The sequence below is a fragment of the Muscardinus avellanarius genome, assembly GCF_963383645.1.
Source record: "Muscardinus avellanarius genome assembly, chromosome: 12".
Classification (NCBI taxonomy): Eukaryota; Metazoa; Chordata; class Mammalia; order Rodentia; family Gliridae; genus Muscardinus; species Muscardinus avellanarius.
The window spans coordinates 106,396,178-106,416,227 of record NC_137798.1 but is presented as its reverse complement, the minus strand read 5'-3'; the positions used below and the strand labels follow the sequence as shown (position 1 = coordinate 106,416,227).

At 48.2% G+C, this 20,050-nt stretch overlaps 1 protein-coding gene across 2 annotated transcripts in view; it reads right to left on the bottom strand.

Moving 5' to 3' along the window:
* Positions 1–20,050, bottom strand: part of TDRD9 (tudor domain containing 9) — a gene marked incomplete at both ends in the record, with an annotated part of 111,785 nt that overhangs the window by 52,700 nt on the left and 39,035 nt on the right. The window contains 8 exons of one of the 2 annotated variants that reach the window (XM_080707823.1): positions 3,708–3,812; positions 5,729–5,786; positions 6,847–6,931; positions 7,296–7,350; positions 9,877–9,941; positions 12,241–12,344; positions 17,360–17,524; positions 19,396–19,476. In XM_080707823.1, coding sequence (XP_080563949.1) covers positions 3,708–3,812; positions 5,729–5,786; positions 6,847–6,931; positions 7,296–7,350; positions 9,877–9,941; positions 12,241–12,344; positions 17,360–17,524; positions 19,396–19,476 — 718 coding nt within the window. The remainder of the gene's footprint in view (positions 1–3,707; positions 3,813–5,728; positions 5,787–6,846; positions 6,932–7,295; positions 7,351–9,876; positions 9,942–12,240; positions 12,345–17,359; positions 17,525–19,395; positions 19,477–20,050) is intronic. The other variant, XM_080707824.1, reaches the window with a different exon arrangement.

Sequence of the window (20,050 nt, the reverse complement as noted above, 5' to 3'; positions counted from 1 at the left end):
TCCAAAACGGAAGCTGCTGACCCGGGCTTCACCAAGCTGACGTGTCCTCTCCCAAAGACTTTGGTAGGAAGATGCGTGACACAGTAGAGACAGGAGAAAGAGCACAACACAAATCCAACAATGGGCCAGAATCTAGTTACATAAGACCTAGTCCACTCCGGGCGTGGGGCGCACGCTTGTCATCCCCGCACTGGGAGGCTGAGACAGGAGGATCGCGCAGGTTCACCGCCAGTCTCAGCTGCTTAGTGAGGCTCTCGGCAACTTAGTGAGACCCTGTTTCCAAATAAAGTATAAAACAGGTCTGGGAGTATAGCCCGGAGGTAGAAAAGCCCCTGGGTTCCACCCCCAGTACCACACAAAAAAAAAACACAGTCAACAAAGAAAATACAAATAGTCCAATTAAAAATAGGCATGACACATGAACAAACATTTCATGTGAAGAGATGCAGATGGCAAATAAACACAAGGAAAGATATTTAACCTCAATGGGCCATTAAACATGCAAGTTAAAGTCAACTGAGAGGGCCAGGCGTGGTGGCTCATGCCTGTAATCCCAGTACATGAGAGGCTAAGACATGAGGACAGCAGGTTCATGGCCAGCAAGTGTGTACGTAACCAGGTGAGACCCCATTTCAAAATAAAAATTAAAAACAGGGTTGTGAGTGTAGCTCAGAGGTAAAATGCCCTGGGTTCAACCCCCAGTAGCACACTTACACAAAAAAATCCAACAAAATAGCATAAAAAGCCTGTTAGAATAGCTACAACAAAACGGTGGTCCACTGCATGCTGGCAAAGATAAGACGACATCTCACACACTGCTGATGGGACCAGAACATGTGCCACCATACAAAGAGTGTGGGACAGCTCCCTAGAAAACCACACTTAGAGCGGGCATGGGGGCACGCCTGTAATCCCAGGACTTCGGAGGCTGACACAGGAGGATCACAGGTTCTAAGTCAGCCTCAGCTACTGAGTGAGGTTCTCTACAACTCAGTGAGGCCCTGTTTCCAAATAAATAAAATGGAGTTGGGGATATAACTCGCGAGGTAGAACACCTCTCAGTTCAATCCCCAGTGAAAATAAAAGGAAAGAAAAGGAAAAGAAAACCACACTTATGCCTGATGTAGGCACATCCTTATAACCCCAGTACTTGAGAGGCTGAGACAGGAGGATCACAGGTTTGAGGCCAGCCTCAGCTACTTGGTGAGGCCCTCCACAACTTAGTGAGACCCTGTTTCAAAATAAAGAATAAAAAATGGGGCTGGGGATGTTGCTTAGAGGTAAACTGCCCCCAGTCTCAATCCCCAGTACCACATACACACATACACACACACACACACACACACACACACACACTCTCTCTCTCTCTCTCTCTCTCTCTCTCTCTCCCTCTCTCCCTCCTCCCTTCCCACGTCACCCAGTAACTATATTTATCTTACAGAAATAAAAACCTGCCAGGTGTGGTGGCTGGTGAATCCTTGTAATCCCAGTTGTTGGGAGGCTGAGACAGGAAGATTACAGATTTGAGGACAGCCTCAGCAAGTAGTGAGATCATTTCAAAATAATAAAATTGGGCTGGAGAACGCCAGGCGTGGAGGATCGCACAGGTTCGAAGCCAGCCTCAGCTACTTAGTGAGGCTCTCAGCAACTTAGTGAGACCCTGTTTCCAAACAAAATACAAAAAAGGTCTGGGAGTATAGCCCGGAGGTAGAAAGCCTCTGGGTTCCACCCCCAGTACCAGCAAAAAAAAAAAAAAAAAAAAAAAAAAATTGGGCTGGAGTGTAGCTCAGAGGTCAAATGCCCTGAGTTCCATCCCAGCACCATGAGAGAGAAAAAAAAAGAAATGAAATGAAAACTTATGGCTACACAAAAACTTGTGTGTGAATATTCTCAGCTGCTTTGTTAATAATGGCCAAGAACCAGAAGAACCTTGAATGCTTCGACAGGTCAGCATGCAATGGAATACTCCTCGGCTCTGCAAGCGCATGGTGAGAAGCAGCCCCTCTCAACAGGCCCTGTGCTGGGCAACGTCCTGGGACAGCGCGGGCGGGACCGCGCGGGCGGGGGGCAGGCCCTTCCGGCAGCACACACTTCTGTGCTCTGACCATGGCAGCAGTCAAAGCCTGAACTACCACACAAAGCTCTCTGTGCACTTTTTTTGTAATTTCCTGGAGGGGGAAATTTTTTTTTCTAGATGTTTTCAGAAATTTATTAAAATTGAAGCCATGTCTTCTATCATCCCATGAGCATCCACCAGCAAGCTGCCTTTCAAAATTTTTATAATAAACATTTTTTTATTACAGGAACTTTTATTACAAGTGTGTGGTACTGGGGATTGAACCCAGGGCTATTCCACCTCTGAGCTAAACCCCTGGCCCAATTTTTATTTTTTATTTGGAAATAGGGTCTCATTAAGTTGCAGAGGGCCTCACTAAGTAGCTGAGGCTGGCTGCAAACCTGTGATCCTCCTGTTTCAGCCTCCCAGGTACTGGAATTACAGGCGTGTGCCACCACACCAGCTAATTAAACAAACTTTGAACATAACAAAAAGAAAGACAAGGGATAATTCTAAGATTTATCACAAAATAATAGCTTTCAACATTGTTTGTGTACTTATTTCCAGTTGTTTTTTTCTACTCTCACTTTTTTGGAGGGGAAGGTTGGGCACTAAGGTTATTTCAGTTTAGTATCTTTTCCACCCAACTCTGTAACATTACACACTCCAACATGAAGCCTTTCACAGTGACAGACACTGTCCGCGGCCAGGCTGGAAGGAGGCTCTTCAGGAGCAAGACGAGCTCAAGGAGGCCGGGAATGAGGACTGGAGTCGACCTGGGCAACTGCTGGTTCCCTGGCCTCGGATGCTGTGGCTGTCAGAGCCACATGAGGAAATACACACTGACTGATTCTGACCCAGGGAAGCAGTTCAGCTTTATTCCCAACACATACCGGGAACGGGCTTTCACATACCCTCCCCAGGAGGTTCTCAGCGCACACAGCCTTCCCTTGAAGCCAGTTTCCACCCCACCGCAGCGGGAGGACACTGTGCCGGGCGTGCCATGAATGCCAGAGCATCCTACCCTTAAGATCTCTGCCCAGGGATACGCGAGGATGATGCGGCAAACCCTGAGCCCTCTGGGAAACGCCCTGGAAGCACTAACCAGAAGTCAAAGGAAGGCTTGTCAAAGCTGACAAAGCGATGTTTGGCTTCCGCAACTCTTCTCCAAAGACTTTGTACCTTCACTGTGAAAGCAAGGGTGTTGAGGTCAAAGGGCCTCGCCTTATGCACAGAGAGGCCGCCGAATACACTGCCAGAAGACAGATGTGGCGTTACCGGAGACTTCCAAAACGGAATGTTGATGCTGAGACTTAAAACTGACCCAAATAAACCAGGCGTGGTGGCGCACACCTGTAATCCCAGTACGTGGGAGGCTGAGACAGGAGGATCACAGGCTCACAGCCAGCCTCAGCTACTAAGCGAGACCCTCCACAACTTAATGAGATTCTATTTCAAAATAAAATAGGGCTCAGGTTATAGTGCAAAAGTAATGTCCTTGGTTCAATCCCTAGTACTACTAAAACAAACAAACAAAAAAACCTCATCCCAATAAAGGAAGTATCTAAGTAACAGGTAAAATTGCAAGAATATTTTAAAAGACCCCGAGTTGCCTGTCACTACCAAGTCCTCGTGCGCCTGCACACCTTACCTTTCCTCTGGTTACAACTGGTCTTGGAAGCCCAGCTCAGTCGCAGACTCTGATAATTTGTATCTTCATCGCAAACCACAGTTCTGGTCAGACAAAAATCTATAACTGTTTGAAAAAATAAACAGAATGTAACCCCAAGCTAAAACAAGATGGCCATACATCAATCAAAATGCAGATTAGTCGACATGAGCACGAGTGAATGGGTAGCTTCTCCTCCTCGCCAGCTCAGCATGGCCTCCTCACCCTCCCCGCCCCACTCACACCCGGCCGCCCATCTGTGAACTCCCTGGCTCCCACCGCCTGCTCTGCCAAGTCTGTCCTGTCCAGTGGGTATGCCGTCCCCTGCTTTCTCTGGCTCTCAGACTCAGAGTCCACCCTGGCAGGTCTCTCCCGCCTCATAAAGGATCCTAGCCCTGCCTGGCCCTGCCTTCCAAACCCAGAAGCGGACTACTGTGTCCCACTGCTGCTGCCCATTGGCAGTTCTCCCCGCGTATCCAGATGGCCTCTCCTCTGCCATATCTCAGCCTGCCCCCAGAGCGCTGCTACAAAGGACTTGCAGGTTATATGCGATCTCTTCTCAGGACTCGCCACGGTTCTCCACCTCACTAGGCAAAGAGTCTGCACCAAGCCTGTCCCACCCGGTGTGACCTGGGCCGCTACCCCGGACCGCTCTCCGTTTCCCTCTCTGCTCACCTTGACCCAGCAGCCCTGGCCTCCTCGCACGGGGCGAGAGCTCAAAGGGCTACGAGTGCTCCCTCCTGTCCCCCACACACCACACACCTAGTCGGGCCCTTCCCGGGAGCCCTGCCGCCCACCCACCTCTCCCCCCTCACCGTCAGCATCTGCTCATCTCACCTTGTCTCCATCTCCAACGCCACCCCAAGGCCTCCCAAGACACGGCTTCCACGGCTCTGCTTCTGAGCCGCCCGCACGGGACCAGGCTCTCCAAACTGCCTCTTGCCGCGCTTGAGCCTTTCCCCAGGCCTGAGCCACGCGTGTGCACAGCTCACTTCAACTCAGGTCCTGTCTCAAATGTCCTCAAGTGACACAATGCCCTATCTAAAGCCCCTCTTTCCCAATAACCGAAACCCCTCGCACATTTATTTCCTATGTAACCCCTATCTCTACCTGAAACTCTATTTATGTGATAATTATCTGCTTTCCTACCACAATGCAGTCACTGTGAGCACAGGGACTCTGTCCCACTCACCACTACACTCCTCGCAACATGTGTTCAGCAGTCAAACTAAAGAACTTAGGAAGCCGGGCGTGGGGTCCACAAGTAATCCCAGTACTTGGGAGGCCGAGACAGGAAGACAGCAGCTTGAGGGCAGCCTCAGCTACTCAGTGAGGCCTTCTGCAACTTGGTGAGTCCTTGTTTCAACAATAAAAGAATAGCCGGGCGTGGTGGCGCACACTTTTAATCCCCACACTTGGGAGGTGGAGACAGAAGGAATGCACAGGTTCGAAGCCAGCCTCGCTTAAGAGACCCTGTTTCCAAATAAAAATATCAAATAGGTCTGGGTGTGTAGCCTGGAGGTAGAAGGGTTTCCAGAAACCCCAGTACAACCAAAAAATTTTAAAAATTTAAAAAAGAATAAAACATAAGGCTGAGGACATAACTCAGAAGTAGAATGCCCCTGGGTTCCATCCCCTGTTCCTTCAAAAACTAAAAAAGGAATTTGGGAAACTCACCAGTGAACCACCTCAGTTAGCAAGGACACACATGCAGAGGGCCTTGGCAACCCGTGGCTCCAGGGCCCCGAGATTACTTGGGCTCCTCCTCACCTGCCTCCCTCAGTCACAGAGCTCCACCTGGCACCTCCCTGCTGCCCAGAGCGCCCCCCACTGAAACCCTGTGCTCAGAGGCTGCGTGGCGGGCTGGAAGGAGGGAGGAGCCCACATGAGCTGGCTTCTCTACTGTCTTCCAAAACGGGAAGCGACCGAGGGCCATTCCCCAGTGGACACAGAGGCCTGCTGGTGCTGAAGTTCACGTGGGAGAAAAGCGAGAAGGACCTTACCATATTTGACATCCGGGACTGTGACGGAGCTCTCTGCAATGTTGGTAGATAGAATAACCTGGAAAGAATCAGAGAGAAAAGGGTAACGTTCTGTGTTCTGGACTTCACTAGGCAGAGTTTAGAAAGAGAATTCTATCTTGCAGCTCATTTACAAGCTTCTTAATGTAAACACTGAACTCAGATTTTGAAACCAGCCATTTTCCTGTTCTCTGCAGGTCACAATTGACCAGGAAGCCCAGTGACTGGAACCCAGCCGTGCAACATATAGAGACGCATCAGCAGGGCGGCACAGGCTGCCACCGACGCTGTCGCTGCTGCGGCCGCTTGCTGGCAGTCCTGGGATGACAGGGCAGGAGGCACACGAGTCTAATTCAGAGCGAGGACTTGGGCCTGAGCCCACCAGTACTGGCCAAGGTTAAGCCACCCCTACAGCTTCCCAACATCCTCACAGAGATCAGGGAGTGGCCACAAGCTTGGGGTCCTGGTCCCTGACCGTCTCAGGTGGCTCTGAAGGGTTGTGGTAAGACAATTCCACATTCAGGAATAATCGAGACTGGAGAAACCTTCCTCAAGCAGGACTCTGACTATGGCTTCTGACTAAGTCACCAGAGCGCTGCCAGGGACACCAGGACAGTCCCAAAGCTGGAGAGATGCCAAATAATAATTAAAAGCCACCAAAACCCCTAGCAACAACTCCATGAAAATAAAAAATAAAATTTCTTAATAAAATAATAAAATAAAATAAAATAGAAAATAGAAATTCTTAGCTTTTTAGCAAACTAGTTTACAAAATAAAACACAAAACTAAAGCTGGGTGTGGTGGCGCACGCTGTCATGCCAGGATTCGAGAGGCTGAGACCAGAGGATCACGGTTCGCAGACAGCCTCAGCTACTTAGTGAGGCCTTCTGCAGCTTGGTGAGACCCTGTTTCAAAATAAACATTAAAAAACAGGGCAGGGGTGTGGCTCGGAGGTCGAATGCCCCGGGTTCCACCCAGACCGCACAGCTGGCTCACCAGCAAGGGTGTCTGGTCTGTCTAGGCGGGTCAGGAGACAGGCCCGGCCCTTCCTCAACAGTCCCAAGGAGAGCGCTTCGGGCCTGTCTCCCAGCCTTCCTACCTTTCTGTACCCAGGGACAGGACTGAGGAATACATTATTCTGCTCTTCTAGAGTCACACTGGAATGGAGAGGATACACCTGCAATCTAAGAAACAAATTACCAAATAAAATATCACATGACAGGAGATAGAAAAGCAAGTCCCTACTCGCTGAGCTCATTAGATCGCGTCACATGGCCAGCGGGTGGCGCACCGTGTGAATCCAGACCCGGGAGGCGGAGACGGGAGGACCACGGTGCACAGACCGCCTCCGCTAGCAGTGAGGCTCCTACAACTCAGTGAGACCCTTTTCAGAATAAAGAATGAAAGAATAATAGGGCTGGGGGTGCAGCTCAGAGGTAGAACGTCCCTGGGTTCCATCCCCAGTACCACACACACAAAAAACCATGTAACGCATAAACAATGCAATGATCTAAAAGTAAAAATAAAGCTGTGTCGATTTAAACATACCTTTTGTGAACCATGTTTGTGAGAAGTTCATGCATATAGTTTATTTCACCTACACCTAGGGAAAAAATACATTTTTGTTGCAAAAGCCAACCTTTAAAATTACATTTTTTTCAAAGTGGTATATACGTATAATTCTAATATTTGGGAGGCTGAGACAGGAGGATCAAAGGTTTGAGACCAGCCTCAACAACTTAGTGAGACTCCCAGCAACCTAGCAAGACTCTGTTTCAAAGCAAAAAATAGAAAGGCCTGGAGGTATAGCTTGGAGGCAGAATGCCACCAAGTTGAAACCCTAGTGCCATAAAAAATATAATAATAATAATATTGTTATTGGGAGTCAGGGTTGTAGCTCACTGGTAGAGCATTTGCCTAGCGTGTACAAGGCCCTGGGTTTAATCCACAGCACTACAAAAATAAATATCTTTATATATGTTCGCATACGTGTGTATGTATATATGTATACACATACACACACATAAATTTAAGGGCCTTGGTCATAAAAAAAATATGCTAAATCTTGCTGAGCATGGTAGCCCATGCCTGTAATCCTAGTACGTGGTATATTGAGAAAAGAAGGAGTGCAGGTTTGAGGCTAGCCTCAGCAACTTAGTGAGACCTTGTTTCAAAATAAAAATAAGGCCGAGGATACAGCTCAGAGATAGAAAATCCCTGAGTCCCATACCCTGTACCACCAAAAAAAAAAAAAAAAAGATTTAGCTTTTTTCTGGGGCGGGGGGTGTATTGGGGATGGAACCCAGTAGGGGCATCCTATCTCTGGGATACCCCATATTATGGGATATCCCATATTATTTTATTAAGAAACAGGGTCTCACTGAGTTGCTGAGAGCCTATATCGCTAAGGCTGGCAACAAACCTGCGATCCTCCTGTTTCAGCCTTCCCAGTGCCGGGATTAAAAGGGTGCACCACCAGGCCTGACTACAGCTTTTTAATCAGGTTTAACATGTTTATTGACACGTAATACCTGTATGTGCTTTTGCCTCATCCTGAATTATCAATATCTGTGGGGGTGCTGGGGATTGAATCCAAGAACACTCTACCTCCAAGCCACAACCCAAGCCCTCTGTTTTATTTCTTGTTGTTTTGTTTTGAAACGGGGTCTCACTAGGATGTTGAGTCTTGCTACGTTGCCGAGGCTGGCCTCACACCTGCAATTTTCGTGCCTCAGCCTCTTAAGTACTGGTGTTCCAGGTGTGCACCACCACACCTAGCTCCTTGCTGCCACCTTGACATGGAGCATCTGGCCTCCGAACAAGGAGGAAAGAAGCCACTGTCGTTCGTGGCATTTGTCACAGAAGCCCTCTAAGACTCGTGCAAAAGACCAGTTAAGGAAATACTTCAACATACGTCAAACTTGAATTTACAGGATCATACTAGGTCCCAACACAGCTCTACTTCTGTGACTGTCTCCTTAAGGTGACATGCACAGTAGCCATTCGGTATCTCTGCAGCCACCTCCTCAGGACAACACCAGCCCACACCCACGTAGAACGCGACAAAGCCGCCAGCTCACACGCCGCACGCACAAGCCAACCGTCCTCACTGCGCGCTCACACGCCGCGTGCACAAGTCACCGTCCTCACTGCGCACCCTCGTTCTCCATCACCACACACTCAGACTCATCTTTTGATGACAAACCCAGAAAAATTAATGTCATAATGTGTCATCAAACTCTACTAAAGATAACTGTTAAATTACTTTGAAAATTATTAAACACAAATTAGTATTTCAGGAAGATGTAGCAAGTGCCTATCTTTACAAAGCCTGAGGAAGAAATGCAAAGACTACCCTGATGATTCTTGTGGTACTGCAACACACATTGTTACTAAACGAGCTTTTATAGATGGATGACAATTACCTCACATTTAATATCATAGAAATGAGCCCAGTGCGGTGGTACACACTTGTAATCCCAGTACTTGGGAGGCTGGGACAGGAGGATCCCAGGTCCAAGGACAGCCTCAGCAAGTAGCAAGACTCTCACCAACCTAGCAAGATCCTTTTTCTCAAAGTAAAAATTAAAAGTAGGGCTGGGTGTATAGCTCAATGGTAGAATGCCTCTGGGTTCAATCCTCATGACCACAAAAGATAAAACTATGTTAAAATAAACAAATGTGGCCGGGCGTGGTGGTGCACGCTTGTAATCCCCGCGCTTGGGAGGCCGAGACAGGAGGGTCGCACAGGTTCGAAGCCAGCCTCAGCTACTTAGTGAGGCTCTCAGCAACTTAGTGAGACCCTGTTTCCAAATAAATAAGTAGGGCTGGGAGTGTAGCCCGGAGGTAGAAAGCCTCTGGGTTCCACCCCCAGTACCACCAAAAAATAAATAAATAAAACAAATGTGAGTTTAACAAAGCCAAATATATAATTAAAAATTCTGAAGGTGGCAGGACTGCCTTCAAAAAGCTAAACTCCCAACTCCCAGTCAGAAGCAGAAATGCAAAGGCACAGTGAGAGGCCAGACTGAGAGTCACACTGGTTCAGTGTCAGCGGCTAAAGCAAACAAGCAGGCGTGGAGAACAGTTTCTTATCGTTTGCACTATCCAGAGTATATGACATTCACACCTGGTAAAAACACGAGTACGCTGCTCCGCTCCGACAGGAACCGGGCCCCCAGCCGGGTCTTGCTCCTGACAATGCGAGGTGCACAGGCGTGAGTCGAGCTGCAGAGCCACCCTGGCAAGACCGCACTGCTGCTCGGGCCTTGGCGCTCTTGCAGATGAGGCCAGGGGATGTCCTCTCCTCATGCAAGAAACAGGCCACACGAGGAGACGGTATCCCCAGCTTCTGACATCTGGGGACCCAGGCCTCCTGAATCTCATTGTACTCACCTGTAAGACACGCCATCTGCAGAAATTTTCCTGGAAATATTACTCTTGTAATCAGAAGCCCAAGACATAAAGCGTTTAAACTACAGCAGCCGGGCGTGGTGGCGCACGTTTGTCATCCCAGCACTTGGTAGGCTGAGACAAGAGGATCGTGGTTCATGGACAGCCTCAGCTACTCAGTGAGGCCCTCTGCAACTTTGTGAGACCCAGTTTCAAATTAAGAATAAAAAATAGGGCTGGGGGTGTAGCTCAGAGATAGAATGCCCCTGGGTTCCATCCCCAGTACCACAAAATAATAATAATAATAATAATAATAATAATAATAATAATTAATAATAATAATGTAACTACAGCAGCTAGGCGTGGTGGCGCACGCTTGTAATTTCAGTACTTGGGAGGCTAAGACAGGAGGATCACAGGTTTGAGGCCAGCCTCAGCTACTTAGTGAGGCCCTCTGCAACTCAGTGAAATCCGGTTTCAAAGTAAAGAATAAAAAATAGGGCAGGGGGTGTAGCTTGGAGGTCAAATGCCCCTGGGTTCCATCCCCAGACCTGAAAAAAAAAAAAAAAAAAAAATGGGCTGAGGTGTAGCGTGGAGGAAGAAGGCCCCTGGATTCAATCCTCAGTATTGCAAAAAAAAAAAAAAAAAGATTTTGGATTTTGAAAAATGTTGTATTTGGGGTTTAAGGATTAGGGTGCTCGATCAGTAAAGTCCACGCAAATATTTCAAAATCCATAAAACTGCAATGTCTGAAACACTTCTGGTTTTAAGTATGTCAGATAAGAGATCTTCAATACATCTAACAAAACTGGCTTTCAAAAGTAAATATATATGTCATTGGCTAGATTAATTCATTCTATGACTGCTTACCTTGAAGCATCATGCTATAGAAATCATACAATTTTGTCAATTTTTTTAATTTTAAATAAGAGTGAGAGTGAAACAAAGAAATTTTTAGGTAGTAAAAACTTAGAACATGTTCTAGTTTCTTTGAAGAGTATAATTTAGAAAGAATGAAAGTGATCCAAGAAAGTCTAAACTTCGTACCTAAGGAATAATTTGGATGGGAGTATTTTTTGGGGGGGGAGGTACTGGGTTCCTGGAAGCCCTTCTCCCTCCGGCCACACTCCCAGACCCATTTTTTATATTTTTATTTGGAAACAGGGTCTCCTAAGCCAGCGCAGCTGACTTCGAACCTGCGGGACCCTCCTGTCTCCGCCTCCCCAGCGCGAGGATGACAAGCGTGCGCCACCACGCCCGGCGGGATGGAGGACTGAAAGCTCGTAAGAGGAAAGTCACCCAGTGAGCTGGCTCTTGCTACTAGAGAGATAAAAATCTACATTCTCCTTGTTTGTTGTTACAAAACCGATGCTATTTTTGAGCTGCAGTAAAATCAGTCCAGTAAAGCTGCAATTAATATAGTATTTTTAACTTACAGATTCACACCACCACTTATAACCAAAAATTTTCCTAAAGGAAAACATGCCCCAAGAGCTAGCCACAGAAGCGAACACACGGATTACAAGACGAGCCTGCTGGTTGTCAGGAGTGTATCACTGTTGGCAATGAAAACAAAAGCAAAGAAAGAAACTTTCTACTCAGGCAGTACTTAGTTCTACCAGAAGCCAGGTGGCGCTCGCTTGTCATCCCAGCATTCTGGAGGCTGAGACAGGGGATCGCGGTTCGCAGCCAGCCTCAGCTACTTAGTGAGGCCCTCTGCAACCCAGTGAGACCCTGCTTCAAAATAAAGAATAAAAATAGGGCTGGAGGTGTAGCTAGAATGCCCCTGGATTCCATCCCCAGTACTGCAAAATAAAAATAAAAATAAAAAGTTCTACCAAAGAATGGCAAGCGGTGTGGTTCTGCTTATCTGGAAAAGCTGTGCCACCTTCAGGCACAGTCCTAGCTTTAAAAGTACTGCTTTAGGTAGAAATTTCCATTAAACATTTCCAAAATACTAGGCTGACTATAAAATATATGCAGTGACTACTCAAAACTATCTATGGATTTATCTTAGTACTGTAAACGCTCTAGAAGTTTCTAGCGAGCTGCAAGTGTGTCGTCAGACCCACCAAGTGCAGTACAGGGCAGTGCCTCTTACCCACTCTCCGTCATGTCCAACTCATCAAACATCTGAACGAGGGCGACGGCAACGTCATACATGTCCTTTGTTATCACCGGTTCCTCCAGAAGATGGGGCGAGGGCTGACACAGTGAAAGAAAACAGTCAGAAGACCAAAAGAGAACGTGGAGGAAGCGCTGAGCCGATGGGGGCCTTCCCCCACTGCACTCTAACAAATGCCTAAGTCTGTAGCCAGCCCTCGAGCGCTTGTCCTGTCAAGCAACGCTCAGGACACCTGGCATACACAGTTCTGCCACCAACCGCCTTACCTTATCACTGGGGCAAAGATGGGATCAGAGCCCAAACAGAAATGCTTGGCAGGGAATCTAGCTTGATGGCACAGAAGAAGCTGCACCAAAAGTCTAGGGGACCCAGGATTGTTTCCAACCCAAAGCCAATCTCTTCCACTCTGACACCTTCAAGAGCCCTTCGACTCCAACATCCTCATGTACTAGAAACAGGGTGTGCCAAGTGCACCAAGAAAGTAAGCACACCCCGAGGCAGCTGGCTGCCAAGGCTCGGGCTCTCACACCACTTTTCACTGTGTGTGAGACCAAGAAGGCCTGAGGGCCTGGTGGTTTAGACCCCTTAGGCGCCTCCACAGCACGCTGGCCACGCCCCACACTGCCATCTCCCCGGTCTGCCTGGACGACTGTTGACGCGCACAGCTCTCCAGGCACCAGGATCACAGCTCCGAAACTGTCTCCAATGCCCGGCAGGACAAGAGCAACTCAATTCCCAAAAATCCCTTACGAGTTTTTCCCAACAAGAATAAGAAGGCTTTTAGGCCTAATTGTAAATTTATGTACCAACTACTACGTGTAAGACACTGCATTTTAGTTTGTGAAGAATAGATATATCAAAAGAAGGCTTCAGGTGACCAGAAGTTAATCATAAATGGAAATTATGTTTCCCTATTTTTACTAGATTAAATGACGTCAGTATCCAAATAATTCATTTTTCATTATTACTACAAATCTAGTGATGCCAGTATGGCAAATTTTTGTTAATGAGTAATTTTGAAGAATCGTATTTAATACAAATATTCTTTATATACAACCTCATAAATAATTCCTACTTTATCTAAATATTAACCAACAGTCACCATTAGAAAACTGTACAAAAAGGAAATACGAAAGAAGTGTAGATCAACAGAAGCATCCTAACCCACCTAGAAGTCTTCCTGCAAATAAGCCATGGAAAAGGTGTGTCAGCGATTCACTAGGAACTCCACTGCATCCTAGATCCCAGGCCTTCGGGTTCAAGCGCCCTGAGAAGATGCCACATGTGCCGTGCTTCCCAAGGCAGCCCTGACAGAGGACACAGGAAGCACACTGGCCACGGGCCTTTGCTGTGCCCAGGACCTCTGCTCTCCCGGCCGACAGCGAGCACAGGCAGGCTGCATCCGAGGTGGCAAGTGGGGGTATGTGTTCACACAGGGAACGCTGCTCCTCCTCCTGCTCACGTGGCTGTCCGCTGTGGTTTTGCCAACAGAATGAGGCAGAAGTCACTATCCTAGACAGGGATCCCAGAGCCCTACATGTCTGCCCTCACAAAGACCTACCCGCGCCCAGGCCAGCAAGTTCAAGACGACAAGAGGGGCACGTGCAGCAACTGAGGGAATGGGTACTACGAATGATGGGAAAGTAAATGGTGCTTAGAAAACTGGGCATCCAGGTTAAGAGGACTAAAGAGCTAAAGACAAGAAGAAAACCCAAAGGGCGTATGTAAGAACTAAGTTCTAGGATGAAGGGGGTGGTAAAAGATGGCACACAGTGAACCGGGGTACAGGATGCTCTGCCTTCAGACCTGCATGTGGACCATGAATGTTCACAATCATTAAGCTGTATACTTATATTTTATGTACCTTTTTTGTGGGTCTAGAAATGGAACCCAGGGGCATTTGACCTCCAAGCTACACCTCTTGCCTTATTTTTTGTTCTTTATTTTGAAACAGGATCTCACTAAGTTGCAGAGGGCCTCACTAAGTAGCTAAGGCTGTCTGCAAAAGGGGATCCTCCGGTCTCAGCCTCCCGAATGCTGGGATTACAAGCGTGCACCACCACACCCAGCTTTACGTACTTTTTTAAGGTTGTTTTTTCAGTAAACAAAAAAATAGTTGAGCTGAGTGTGGTGGCACACACTTGTAATCTCAGTACGTCAGAGGCTGAGACAGCAGGCTCACAGGTTCAAAACCAGCCTCAGCCTCAGCTACTAGTGAGGCCCTCTGCAACTTAGTGAGACCCTGTTTCAAAGTAAAGAATAAAAAGCAGGGCTGAGGTGTAGTCAGAGGTAGAATGCCCTGGGTTCCACCCCCAGCACAACAAACAACACAAAGTTGAACATAAAAGATGCAGTGCGGCCGGGCGTGGTGGCGCACGCTTGTAATCCCCGCGCTTGGGAGGCAGAGACAGGAGGATCGCGCAGGTTCGAAGCCAGCCGTGCGCGCTGGCTTAGGAGACCCTGTTTCCAAATAAAAAAAATGTAAAAATAGGTCTGGGAGTGTAGGCCGGAGGTAGAAGGGCTTCCAGGAACCCCAGTACCACCAAAAAAAATAAATAAATAAAAAATAAAAGATGCAGTGCTCGCTGTGGCAGCGCATATACTAAAACTGGGACAGCACAGAGGAGCAGCATGGACCTGTGCGAGGGTGACATGGAGGTTCAGGAAGCGTTCCGTGTTTTTAAGAAATGGGTAATAAGCCGGGCGTGGGGGCGCGCTTGTCATCCCAGCATTATTCAGGAGGCTGAGAGCGGAGGACCGCGGTTCACACACAGCCTCAGCTCTTAGTGAGCCCTCTGCAACTCAGTGAGACCCTGTTTCAAAATAAAGAATAAAAAAATAGGGCAGGGGATATAGACTGGAGGTCAAATGCCCCTGGGTTCCATCCCCAGACACGCAAAAAAAAAAAAAAAAAAAATGGGTAATAGGAGGAAATCTAGTGGAAGAAAGGGCCCTATGGAGGAGCAATCAAGGTGACCTATCTGAGGGGATGGAGGGGGAAGATGGAATCTCTTCAAAGCACAGGATGTACTTAAATATATCAAAGTCAATCACTAAATCAAGATGGGATGGAGGGAGGGGGAGGGAATGGGATGGGGATTGGATAAAGGCTGATTGGGTGATGTGTGCTTGGATATCCTCACAAGTCTTGTATTCCATTGAGATGTTGGACTACAATGCACCATATAATATATATATTATATTTAATTTATCTAAATATATAAAATTTTAAAAATCTATCCCTTTAAAAAAACAGAGGTAAGAAAAGATGCCGAGGACACTGAGCGGAACAGCGGGAGCTACGGGAGGGAGCAGAAGATGCCAGGCCCCCAGGAAGGCGGTTTTCTAGAAAAGCAGAGTGAGCCAAATAAAAACAAAGCAGGGCTGGGGTGCAGCTGGAGGTACAATGTCCCTGGGTCCCACCCCAGTACTGCAAATAAATAAGCAAAGTTCACACAGTTTCCTCGAAGCTGCCTTTCACGTCTGTTCTCCTCCTGCCGAGAGGAGAACATGACAAGCTGCCCCGGGACCAGGCACGTGCAAGGAGACCGACCGTGACACGCTTCCACCCAGCACAGCCTAGCTGAGCCCATGTATGTATGCTGCCTACCTTCTGTCCACTCTGCTCCCTCTTTGTTTGTGTGATCCTGGGTTTGAATCCAGGGGCATTCTTCCTCTGGCTCACACCTTCAGGTCTACTTTGTTTTTATTTGGAAACAGGGTCTCACTAAGTTGCTGAGAGCCTTGCTAAGCTACTGAAGCTAGCTTTGAACCTGCAACCCTCACTCGGCCTCCGAGTACTGGGATTTGTAGGTGTGTGCCATCATGCCCAGCTCCTCCCTTTCCTCTTAAAGCTGGTCAAGCCCAACACCACCGCCTCCCCTGCACACAAATGTTTGAGACAGAAAAAGTCTCATCTATATTCCTCGGTGCCAATTTTGAATAAACCTATTTTCCTCTATCAACTTTTCTCTCCCAGATTTTAACGGAGCCAAGAAATAGAACAAGGCCAGAACACTGAAGATTAGTTCAATAAGAACTGCATACCCACATGAAGAAACGTCATCTGGGTCTAAAGGGAAAATGAGGAAAACTACACACTGATAGGAAAATCCATGGACAGCTGGCTGAAAAGCGAGGTGAGCCCAGAACGCCGCCGCTTCAGTGAAAAGGAGACGCGAACCGCTCCCAGTGTGTGGAGGAGTCTGAGCGAAGCAGCGGGTGCTCGTCCTCTGGGAAGGGCTGGGGGAGGCAGACCGGAGCAGGGAGAGGTGCGAGGTTCTTTGACGTCCACGTGTTCTGGGTGGCAACTTGGCTTCACGCGTGCTAGCGAGCACTCTACCGCGGAGCTGTGTCCCAGCAGGAGCAGGAAGGAGACACCTCGTGCCTGCTTTCACTTTGAGTCCTCTAAATGCGCCACCCACTTAAACAACTTCAAGTCCACTGCAGCCTTCTGTGAAAATGCACCCCCAGTCCTAGTTCTTCACTGCCATACTGCAACCCAGGCTTACATCCATCTAGTAAAAACGAAGCCTAATCACAGTTGTACTCCATAGAAGATTAACTCCCACCCCCAAGTGAGTCTGTAACACCGTACTGACCAAAACCTGACATTTAAGTTTCAACATCAACAGCTTGTGTTGGTTTGCTTCTTTGTTTGTTTTTGCGGTCAGGGATGGAACCCAGGGGCATTCGACCTGCAAGCTACACCCCCAGCCCTATTTCTTATTCTTTATTTTGAAACAGGGTCTCACTATGTTGGGGACGACCCCACTAGGTAGCTGAGGCTGTCTGTGGCGAACCGCGATCCTCCGGTCTCAGCCTCCAGAATGCTGGGATTACAAGCGTGCCCACCACGCCCGGCTCCAACATTACAGGTATTAAAGCCGTCCTGGTAGCTTTCACGGAGGTGTGAGGTGTGCGTAGTGAGAGTCGTGCTCGGTGACAGCAACAAACCCAGGCGTTCCCTTTCCACCTCTCTCCTGTCCGCGCCCCGCCCCATCCCTGCTCTGACTTTAGGTCCTAATACCACCTGTGAGCACAGGTGGGGAATGCAAGTTCACTCACGGTAAAAGAAATAATCATCGCAACATACCCCACCGTGGTAAATGTGTCCCAAATCATTAAGATAATATTCTTCAATCGAATGGGGCTTGCCTTCCACTTCAAAAACATATGCAGGATTCATCTTGTTCTGAACAGGAACAGCAAAGTAATCTGCAAACTCCTTACAGTTGATGGTAGCTGACATCAAGATCACCTGCAGAGAAGAGAGACCACTCAAACACACAAACAGTAAGAATAACAACACTGAAATGAATGCCTAAAACCCCGGGCCTGTGTTCTGCTTCTTCCTATTTGACAACTGTTCTGGCCAGCATCTTGCAGCTATTATCTAAAGACTGAGCACATGATTCAGGGGAAAGTTGTTATTTAGGGTTTTTCTGCAGTACTGGGGATGGAACCCAGGGGCACGATACCTCTGAGCTACACCCCTGGTCCTATTTTTCAGTCTTTTTATTTTTCGAAACAGGATCTCACTGAGTTGCGAAGGGCCTCGCTAAGTAGCTGAGGCTGTCCAAGAAAAGCGATCCTCTGGTCTCCACCCTCCCAAATGCTGGGATTACAAGCGTGCACCACCACACCCAGCAGAAAGATTTATTTTCTTATGATTTCAGCCTCAGTGCACGTGAGGTCGAGTATAAGGATCTCAGGGCAGGGCGGCAGGCAGCAGAGAGAGGGCGAGCACGTGGGCTGGATCACCTCACAGAGACCGGAAGCCAGGGAGCAGGAGAGGAGGGGAGCCGCATCTGGAGTCTACTTGGCTGCACCCCGGGGACCCCTCCCCAACCACACCCCAGCCTAGCAGGCAGCACCCAGGTAGCTCCATTACAATGCACTTATCAACTTCTGGGCTTACAGCCTTCGTGACTCAATTCTATCTACTCCACATATTAGTAAGCAAGCTGAGCTCCTTAGGAGACACTTTGTCTGTGCTACAACAGTAACCTTCAACACTTTAAATAGATGCATTACACTAATTACTGTGGTTTAAAGAACAGAGGTACTTCCACTATTTCTCTGAAATTATTTTACCAAATGAGAAATCCTGTCTCGAATAAAACAAAACCATAGCCATTTATCTAAACAAAAATTTTGCATCCAGAAACCAATCCATTTTTGGAAAGTTACTAGATAATGTGTTCCCAAAAAACAAAACCAGCAAAGAGGAAGAGAAAATATCCAGAAACCTTTGACCATAACCCATGAGGCCGGGGCAGCCCAGACAACAGCTCTGCAGCAGATGCGAGGAGCAGCCCCGAGCAGAGCGAGCGAGGGAGACCAGGGTGGACTGGCTCCGGTTTTGCCAAAAACTAAACGTGAGAGAATGTCCTTAGGAACCTCTGCTCCACGGCACATCAGCCGTGTGCACTCCCCAGTCCCCAGGAGCTAGGTGGGCAGCTAGCCACCTGCTGTACCCAGCAATCCGAAAAGCCTGTACATGGAAGTCTGAGCAGAAAAATTAAGACTGTATGCATGTACTGCTATTACTGACTGAACAAAACACACTGACCAGAACTGACTTTGAGAAAGGTGTCTGAGGCTAGAGGACTGTTCTGAGAGGCCCTGAGGATGGACACAATCCTGGCCCTGACCCCTGCCCACCACTTGATGGTCCCACCAGGGTTTTTGCTGTTTGTCTGCTCTGTGGTGCTGGGATGGATGACAAGAGAATACCCTTCCGCAGCTTCCTGGCACACCTGGGGCACAACACATGCAAAGAATTTTAGAGACTGGATCCAGCTGCTTCTGTTAAAATATGAAGAAACAACCTAACTAAACAATAATTCTTTCTTTCTTTCTTTCTTTCTTTCTTTCTTTCTTTTTGGTGGTACTGGGGTTCCTGGAAGCCCTTCTACCTCTGGGCTACACTCCCAGACCTATTTTTATATTTTTATTTGGAAACAGGGTCTCTTAAGCCAGCCCGTGAGGGCCTGGCTTCAAACCTGCACGGATGATCCTCCTGTCTCCGCCTCCCAAGCGCAGGGATTACAAGCGTGCGCCACCATGCCCACCCTAAACAATACATCTTAACCCTAAATATTTCTGTTACTCCTGAAAGAAATTTACCTTCACAAAACGTGAATTTGTTCTTAAAAGTTTCCGGACTACCAACAGCAGGAAATCCATTTCTTCAGTTCGCTCATGTACCTACAAAATATAAAAAAGGGGCATCAAGTAGCAAATGTTCCTGCTGACGGAGGGGAGACAAAGGAGACCAGCTCCCACCCCCACCCCAGGAGCCTGCAGCTAATCCAGTTGTTTCTACTCAGTGAGGAGCCTCACTGCCCTCTGAGGCACACATTCGGTGCAGCAATAGGCTAAGAGGAAGCAAAAAGCACCAGCCACGAGCCACGAGCACCACTGTGCAGGCCACTGTGACCATGACCCGGAGAGCTCTCTGGAGCCTGATGGCATCAAGGCAGAGCAAGCTGAGCAGCTCTAGCCCTACCCACTTAACGCCTTCCTCTCAGCAACCGTGGCAACCAATGACATTCCCATTTTCCCAAGAACAGAGCACCACTGGGCTAGTAGACTGTACCCCTGCAGATCTGCCGCCAGAACCTCAAGCTCACTGTGACTTCAGCAAGCATGGAGATAGAGATATGAAGGTATAACGCTGGCTGGGAGGCAAGGGCTGCGCTCCACGACATGCTCAACTGCAGCTCACGGTGGCAAGGGCCAGCCCCACACCAGGCAAGCCAGGCCGGGGCACATCCGAGGC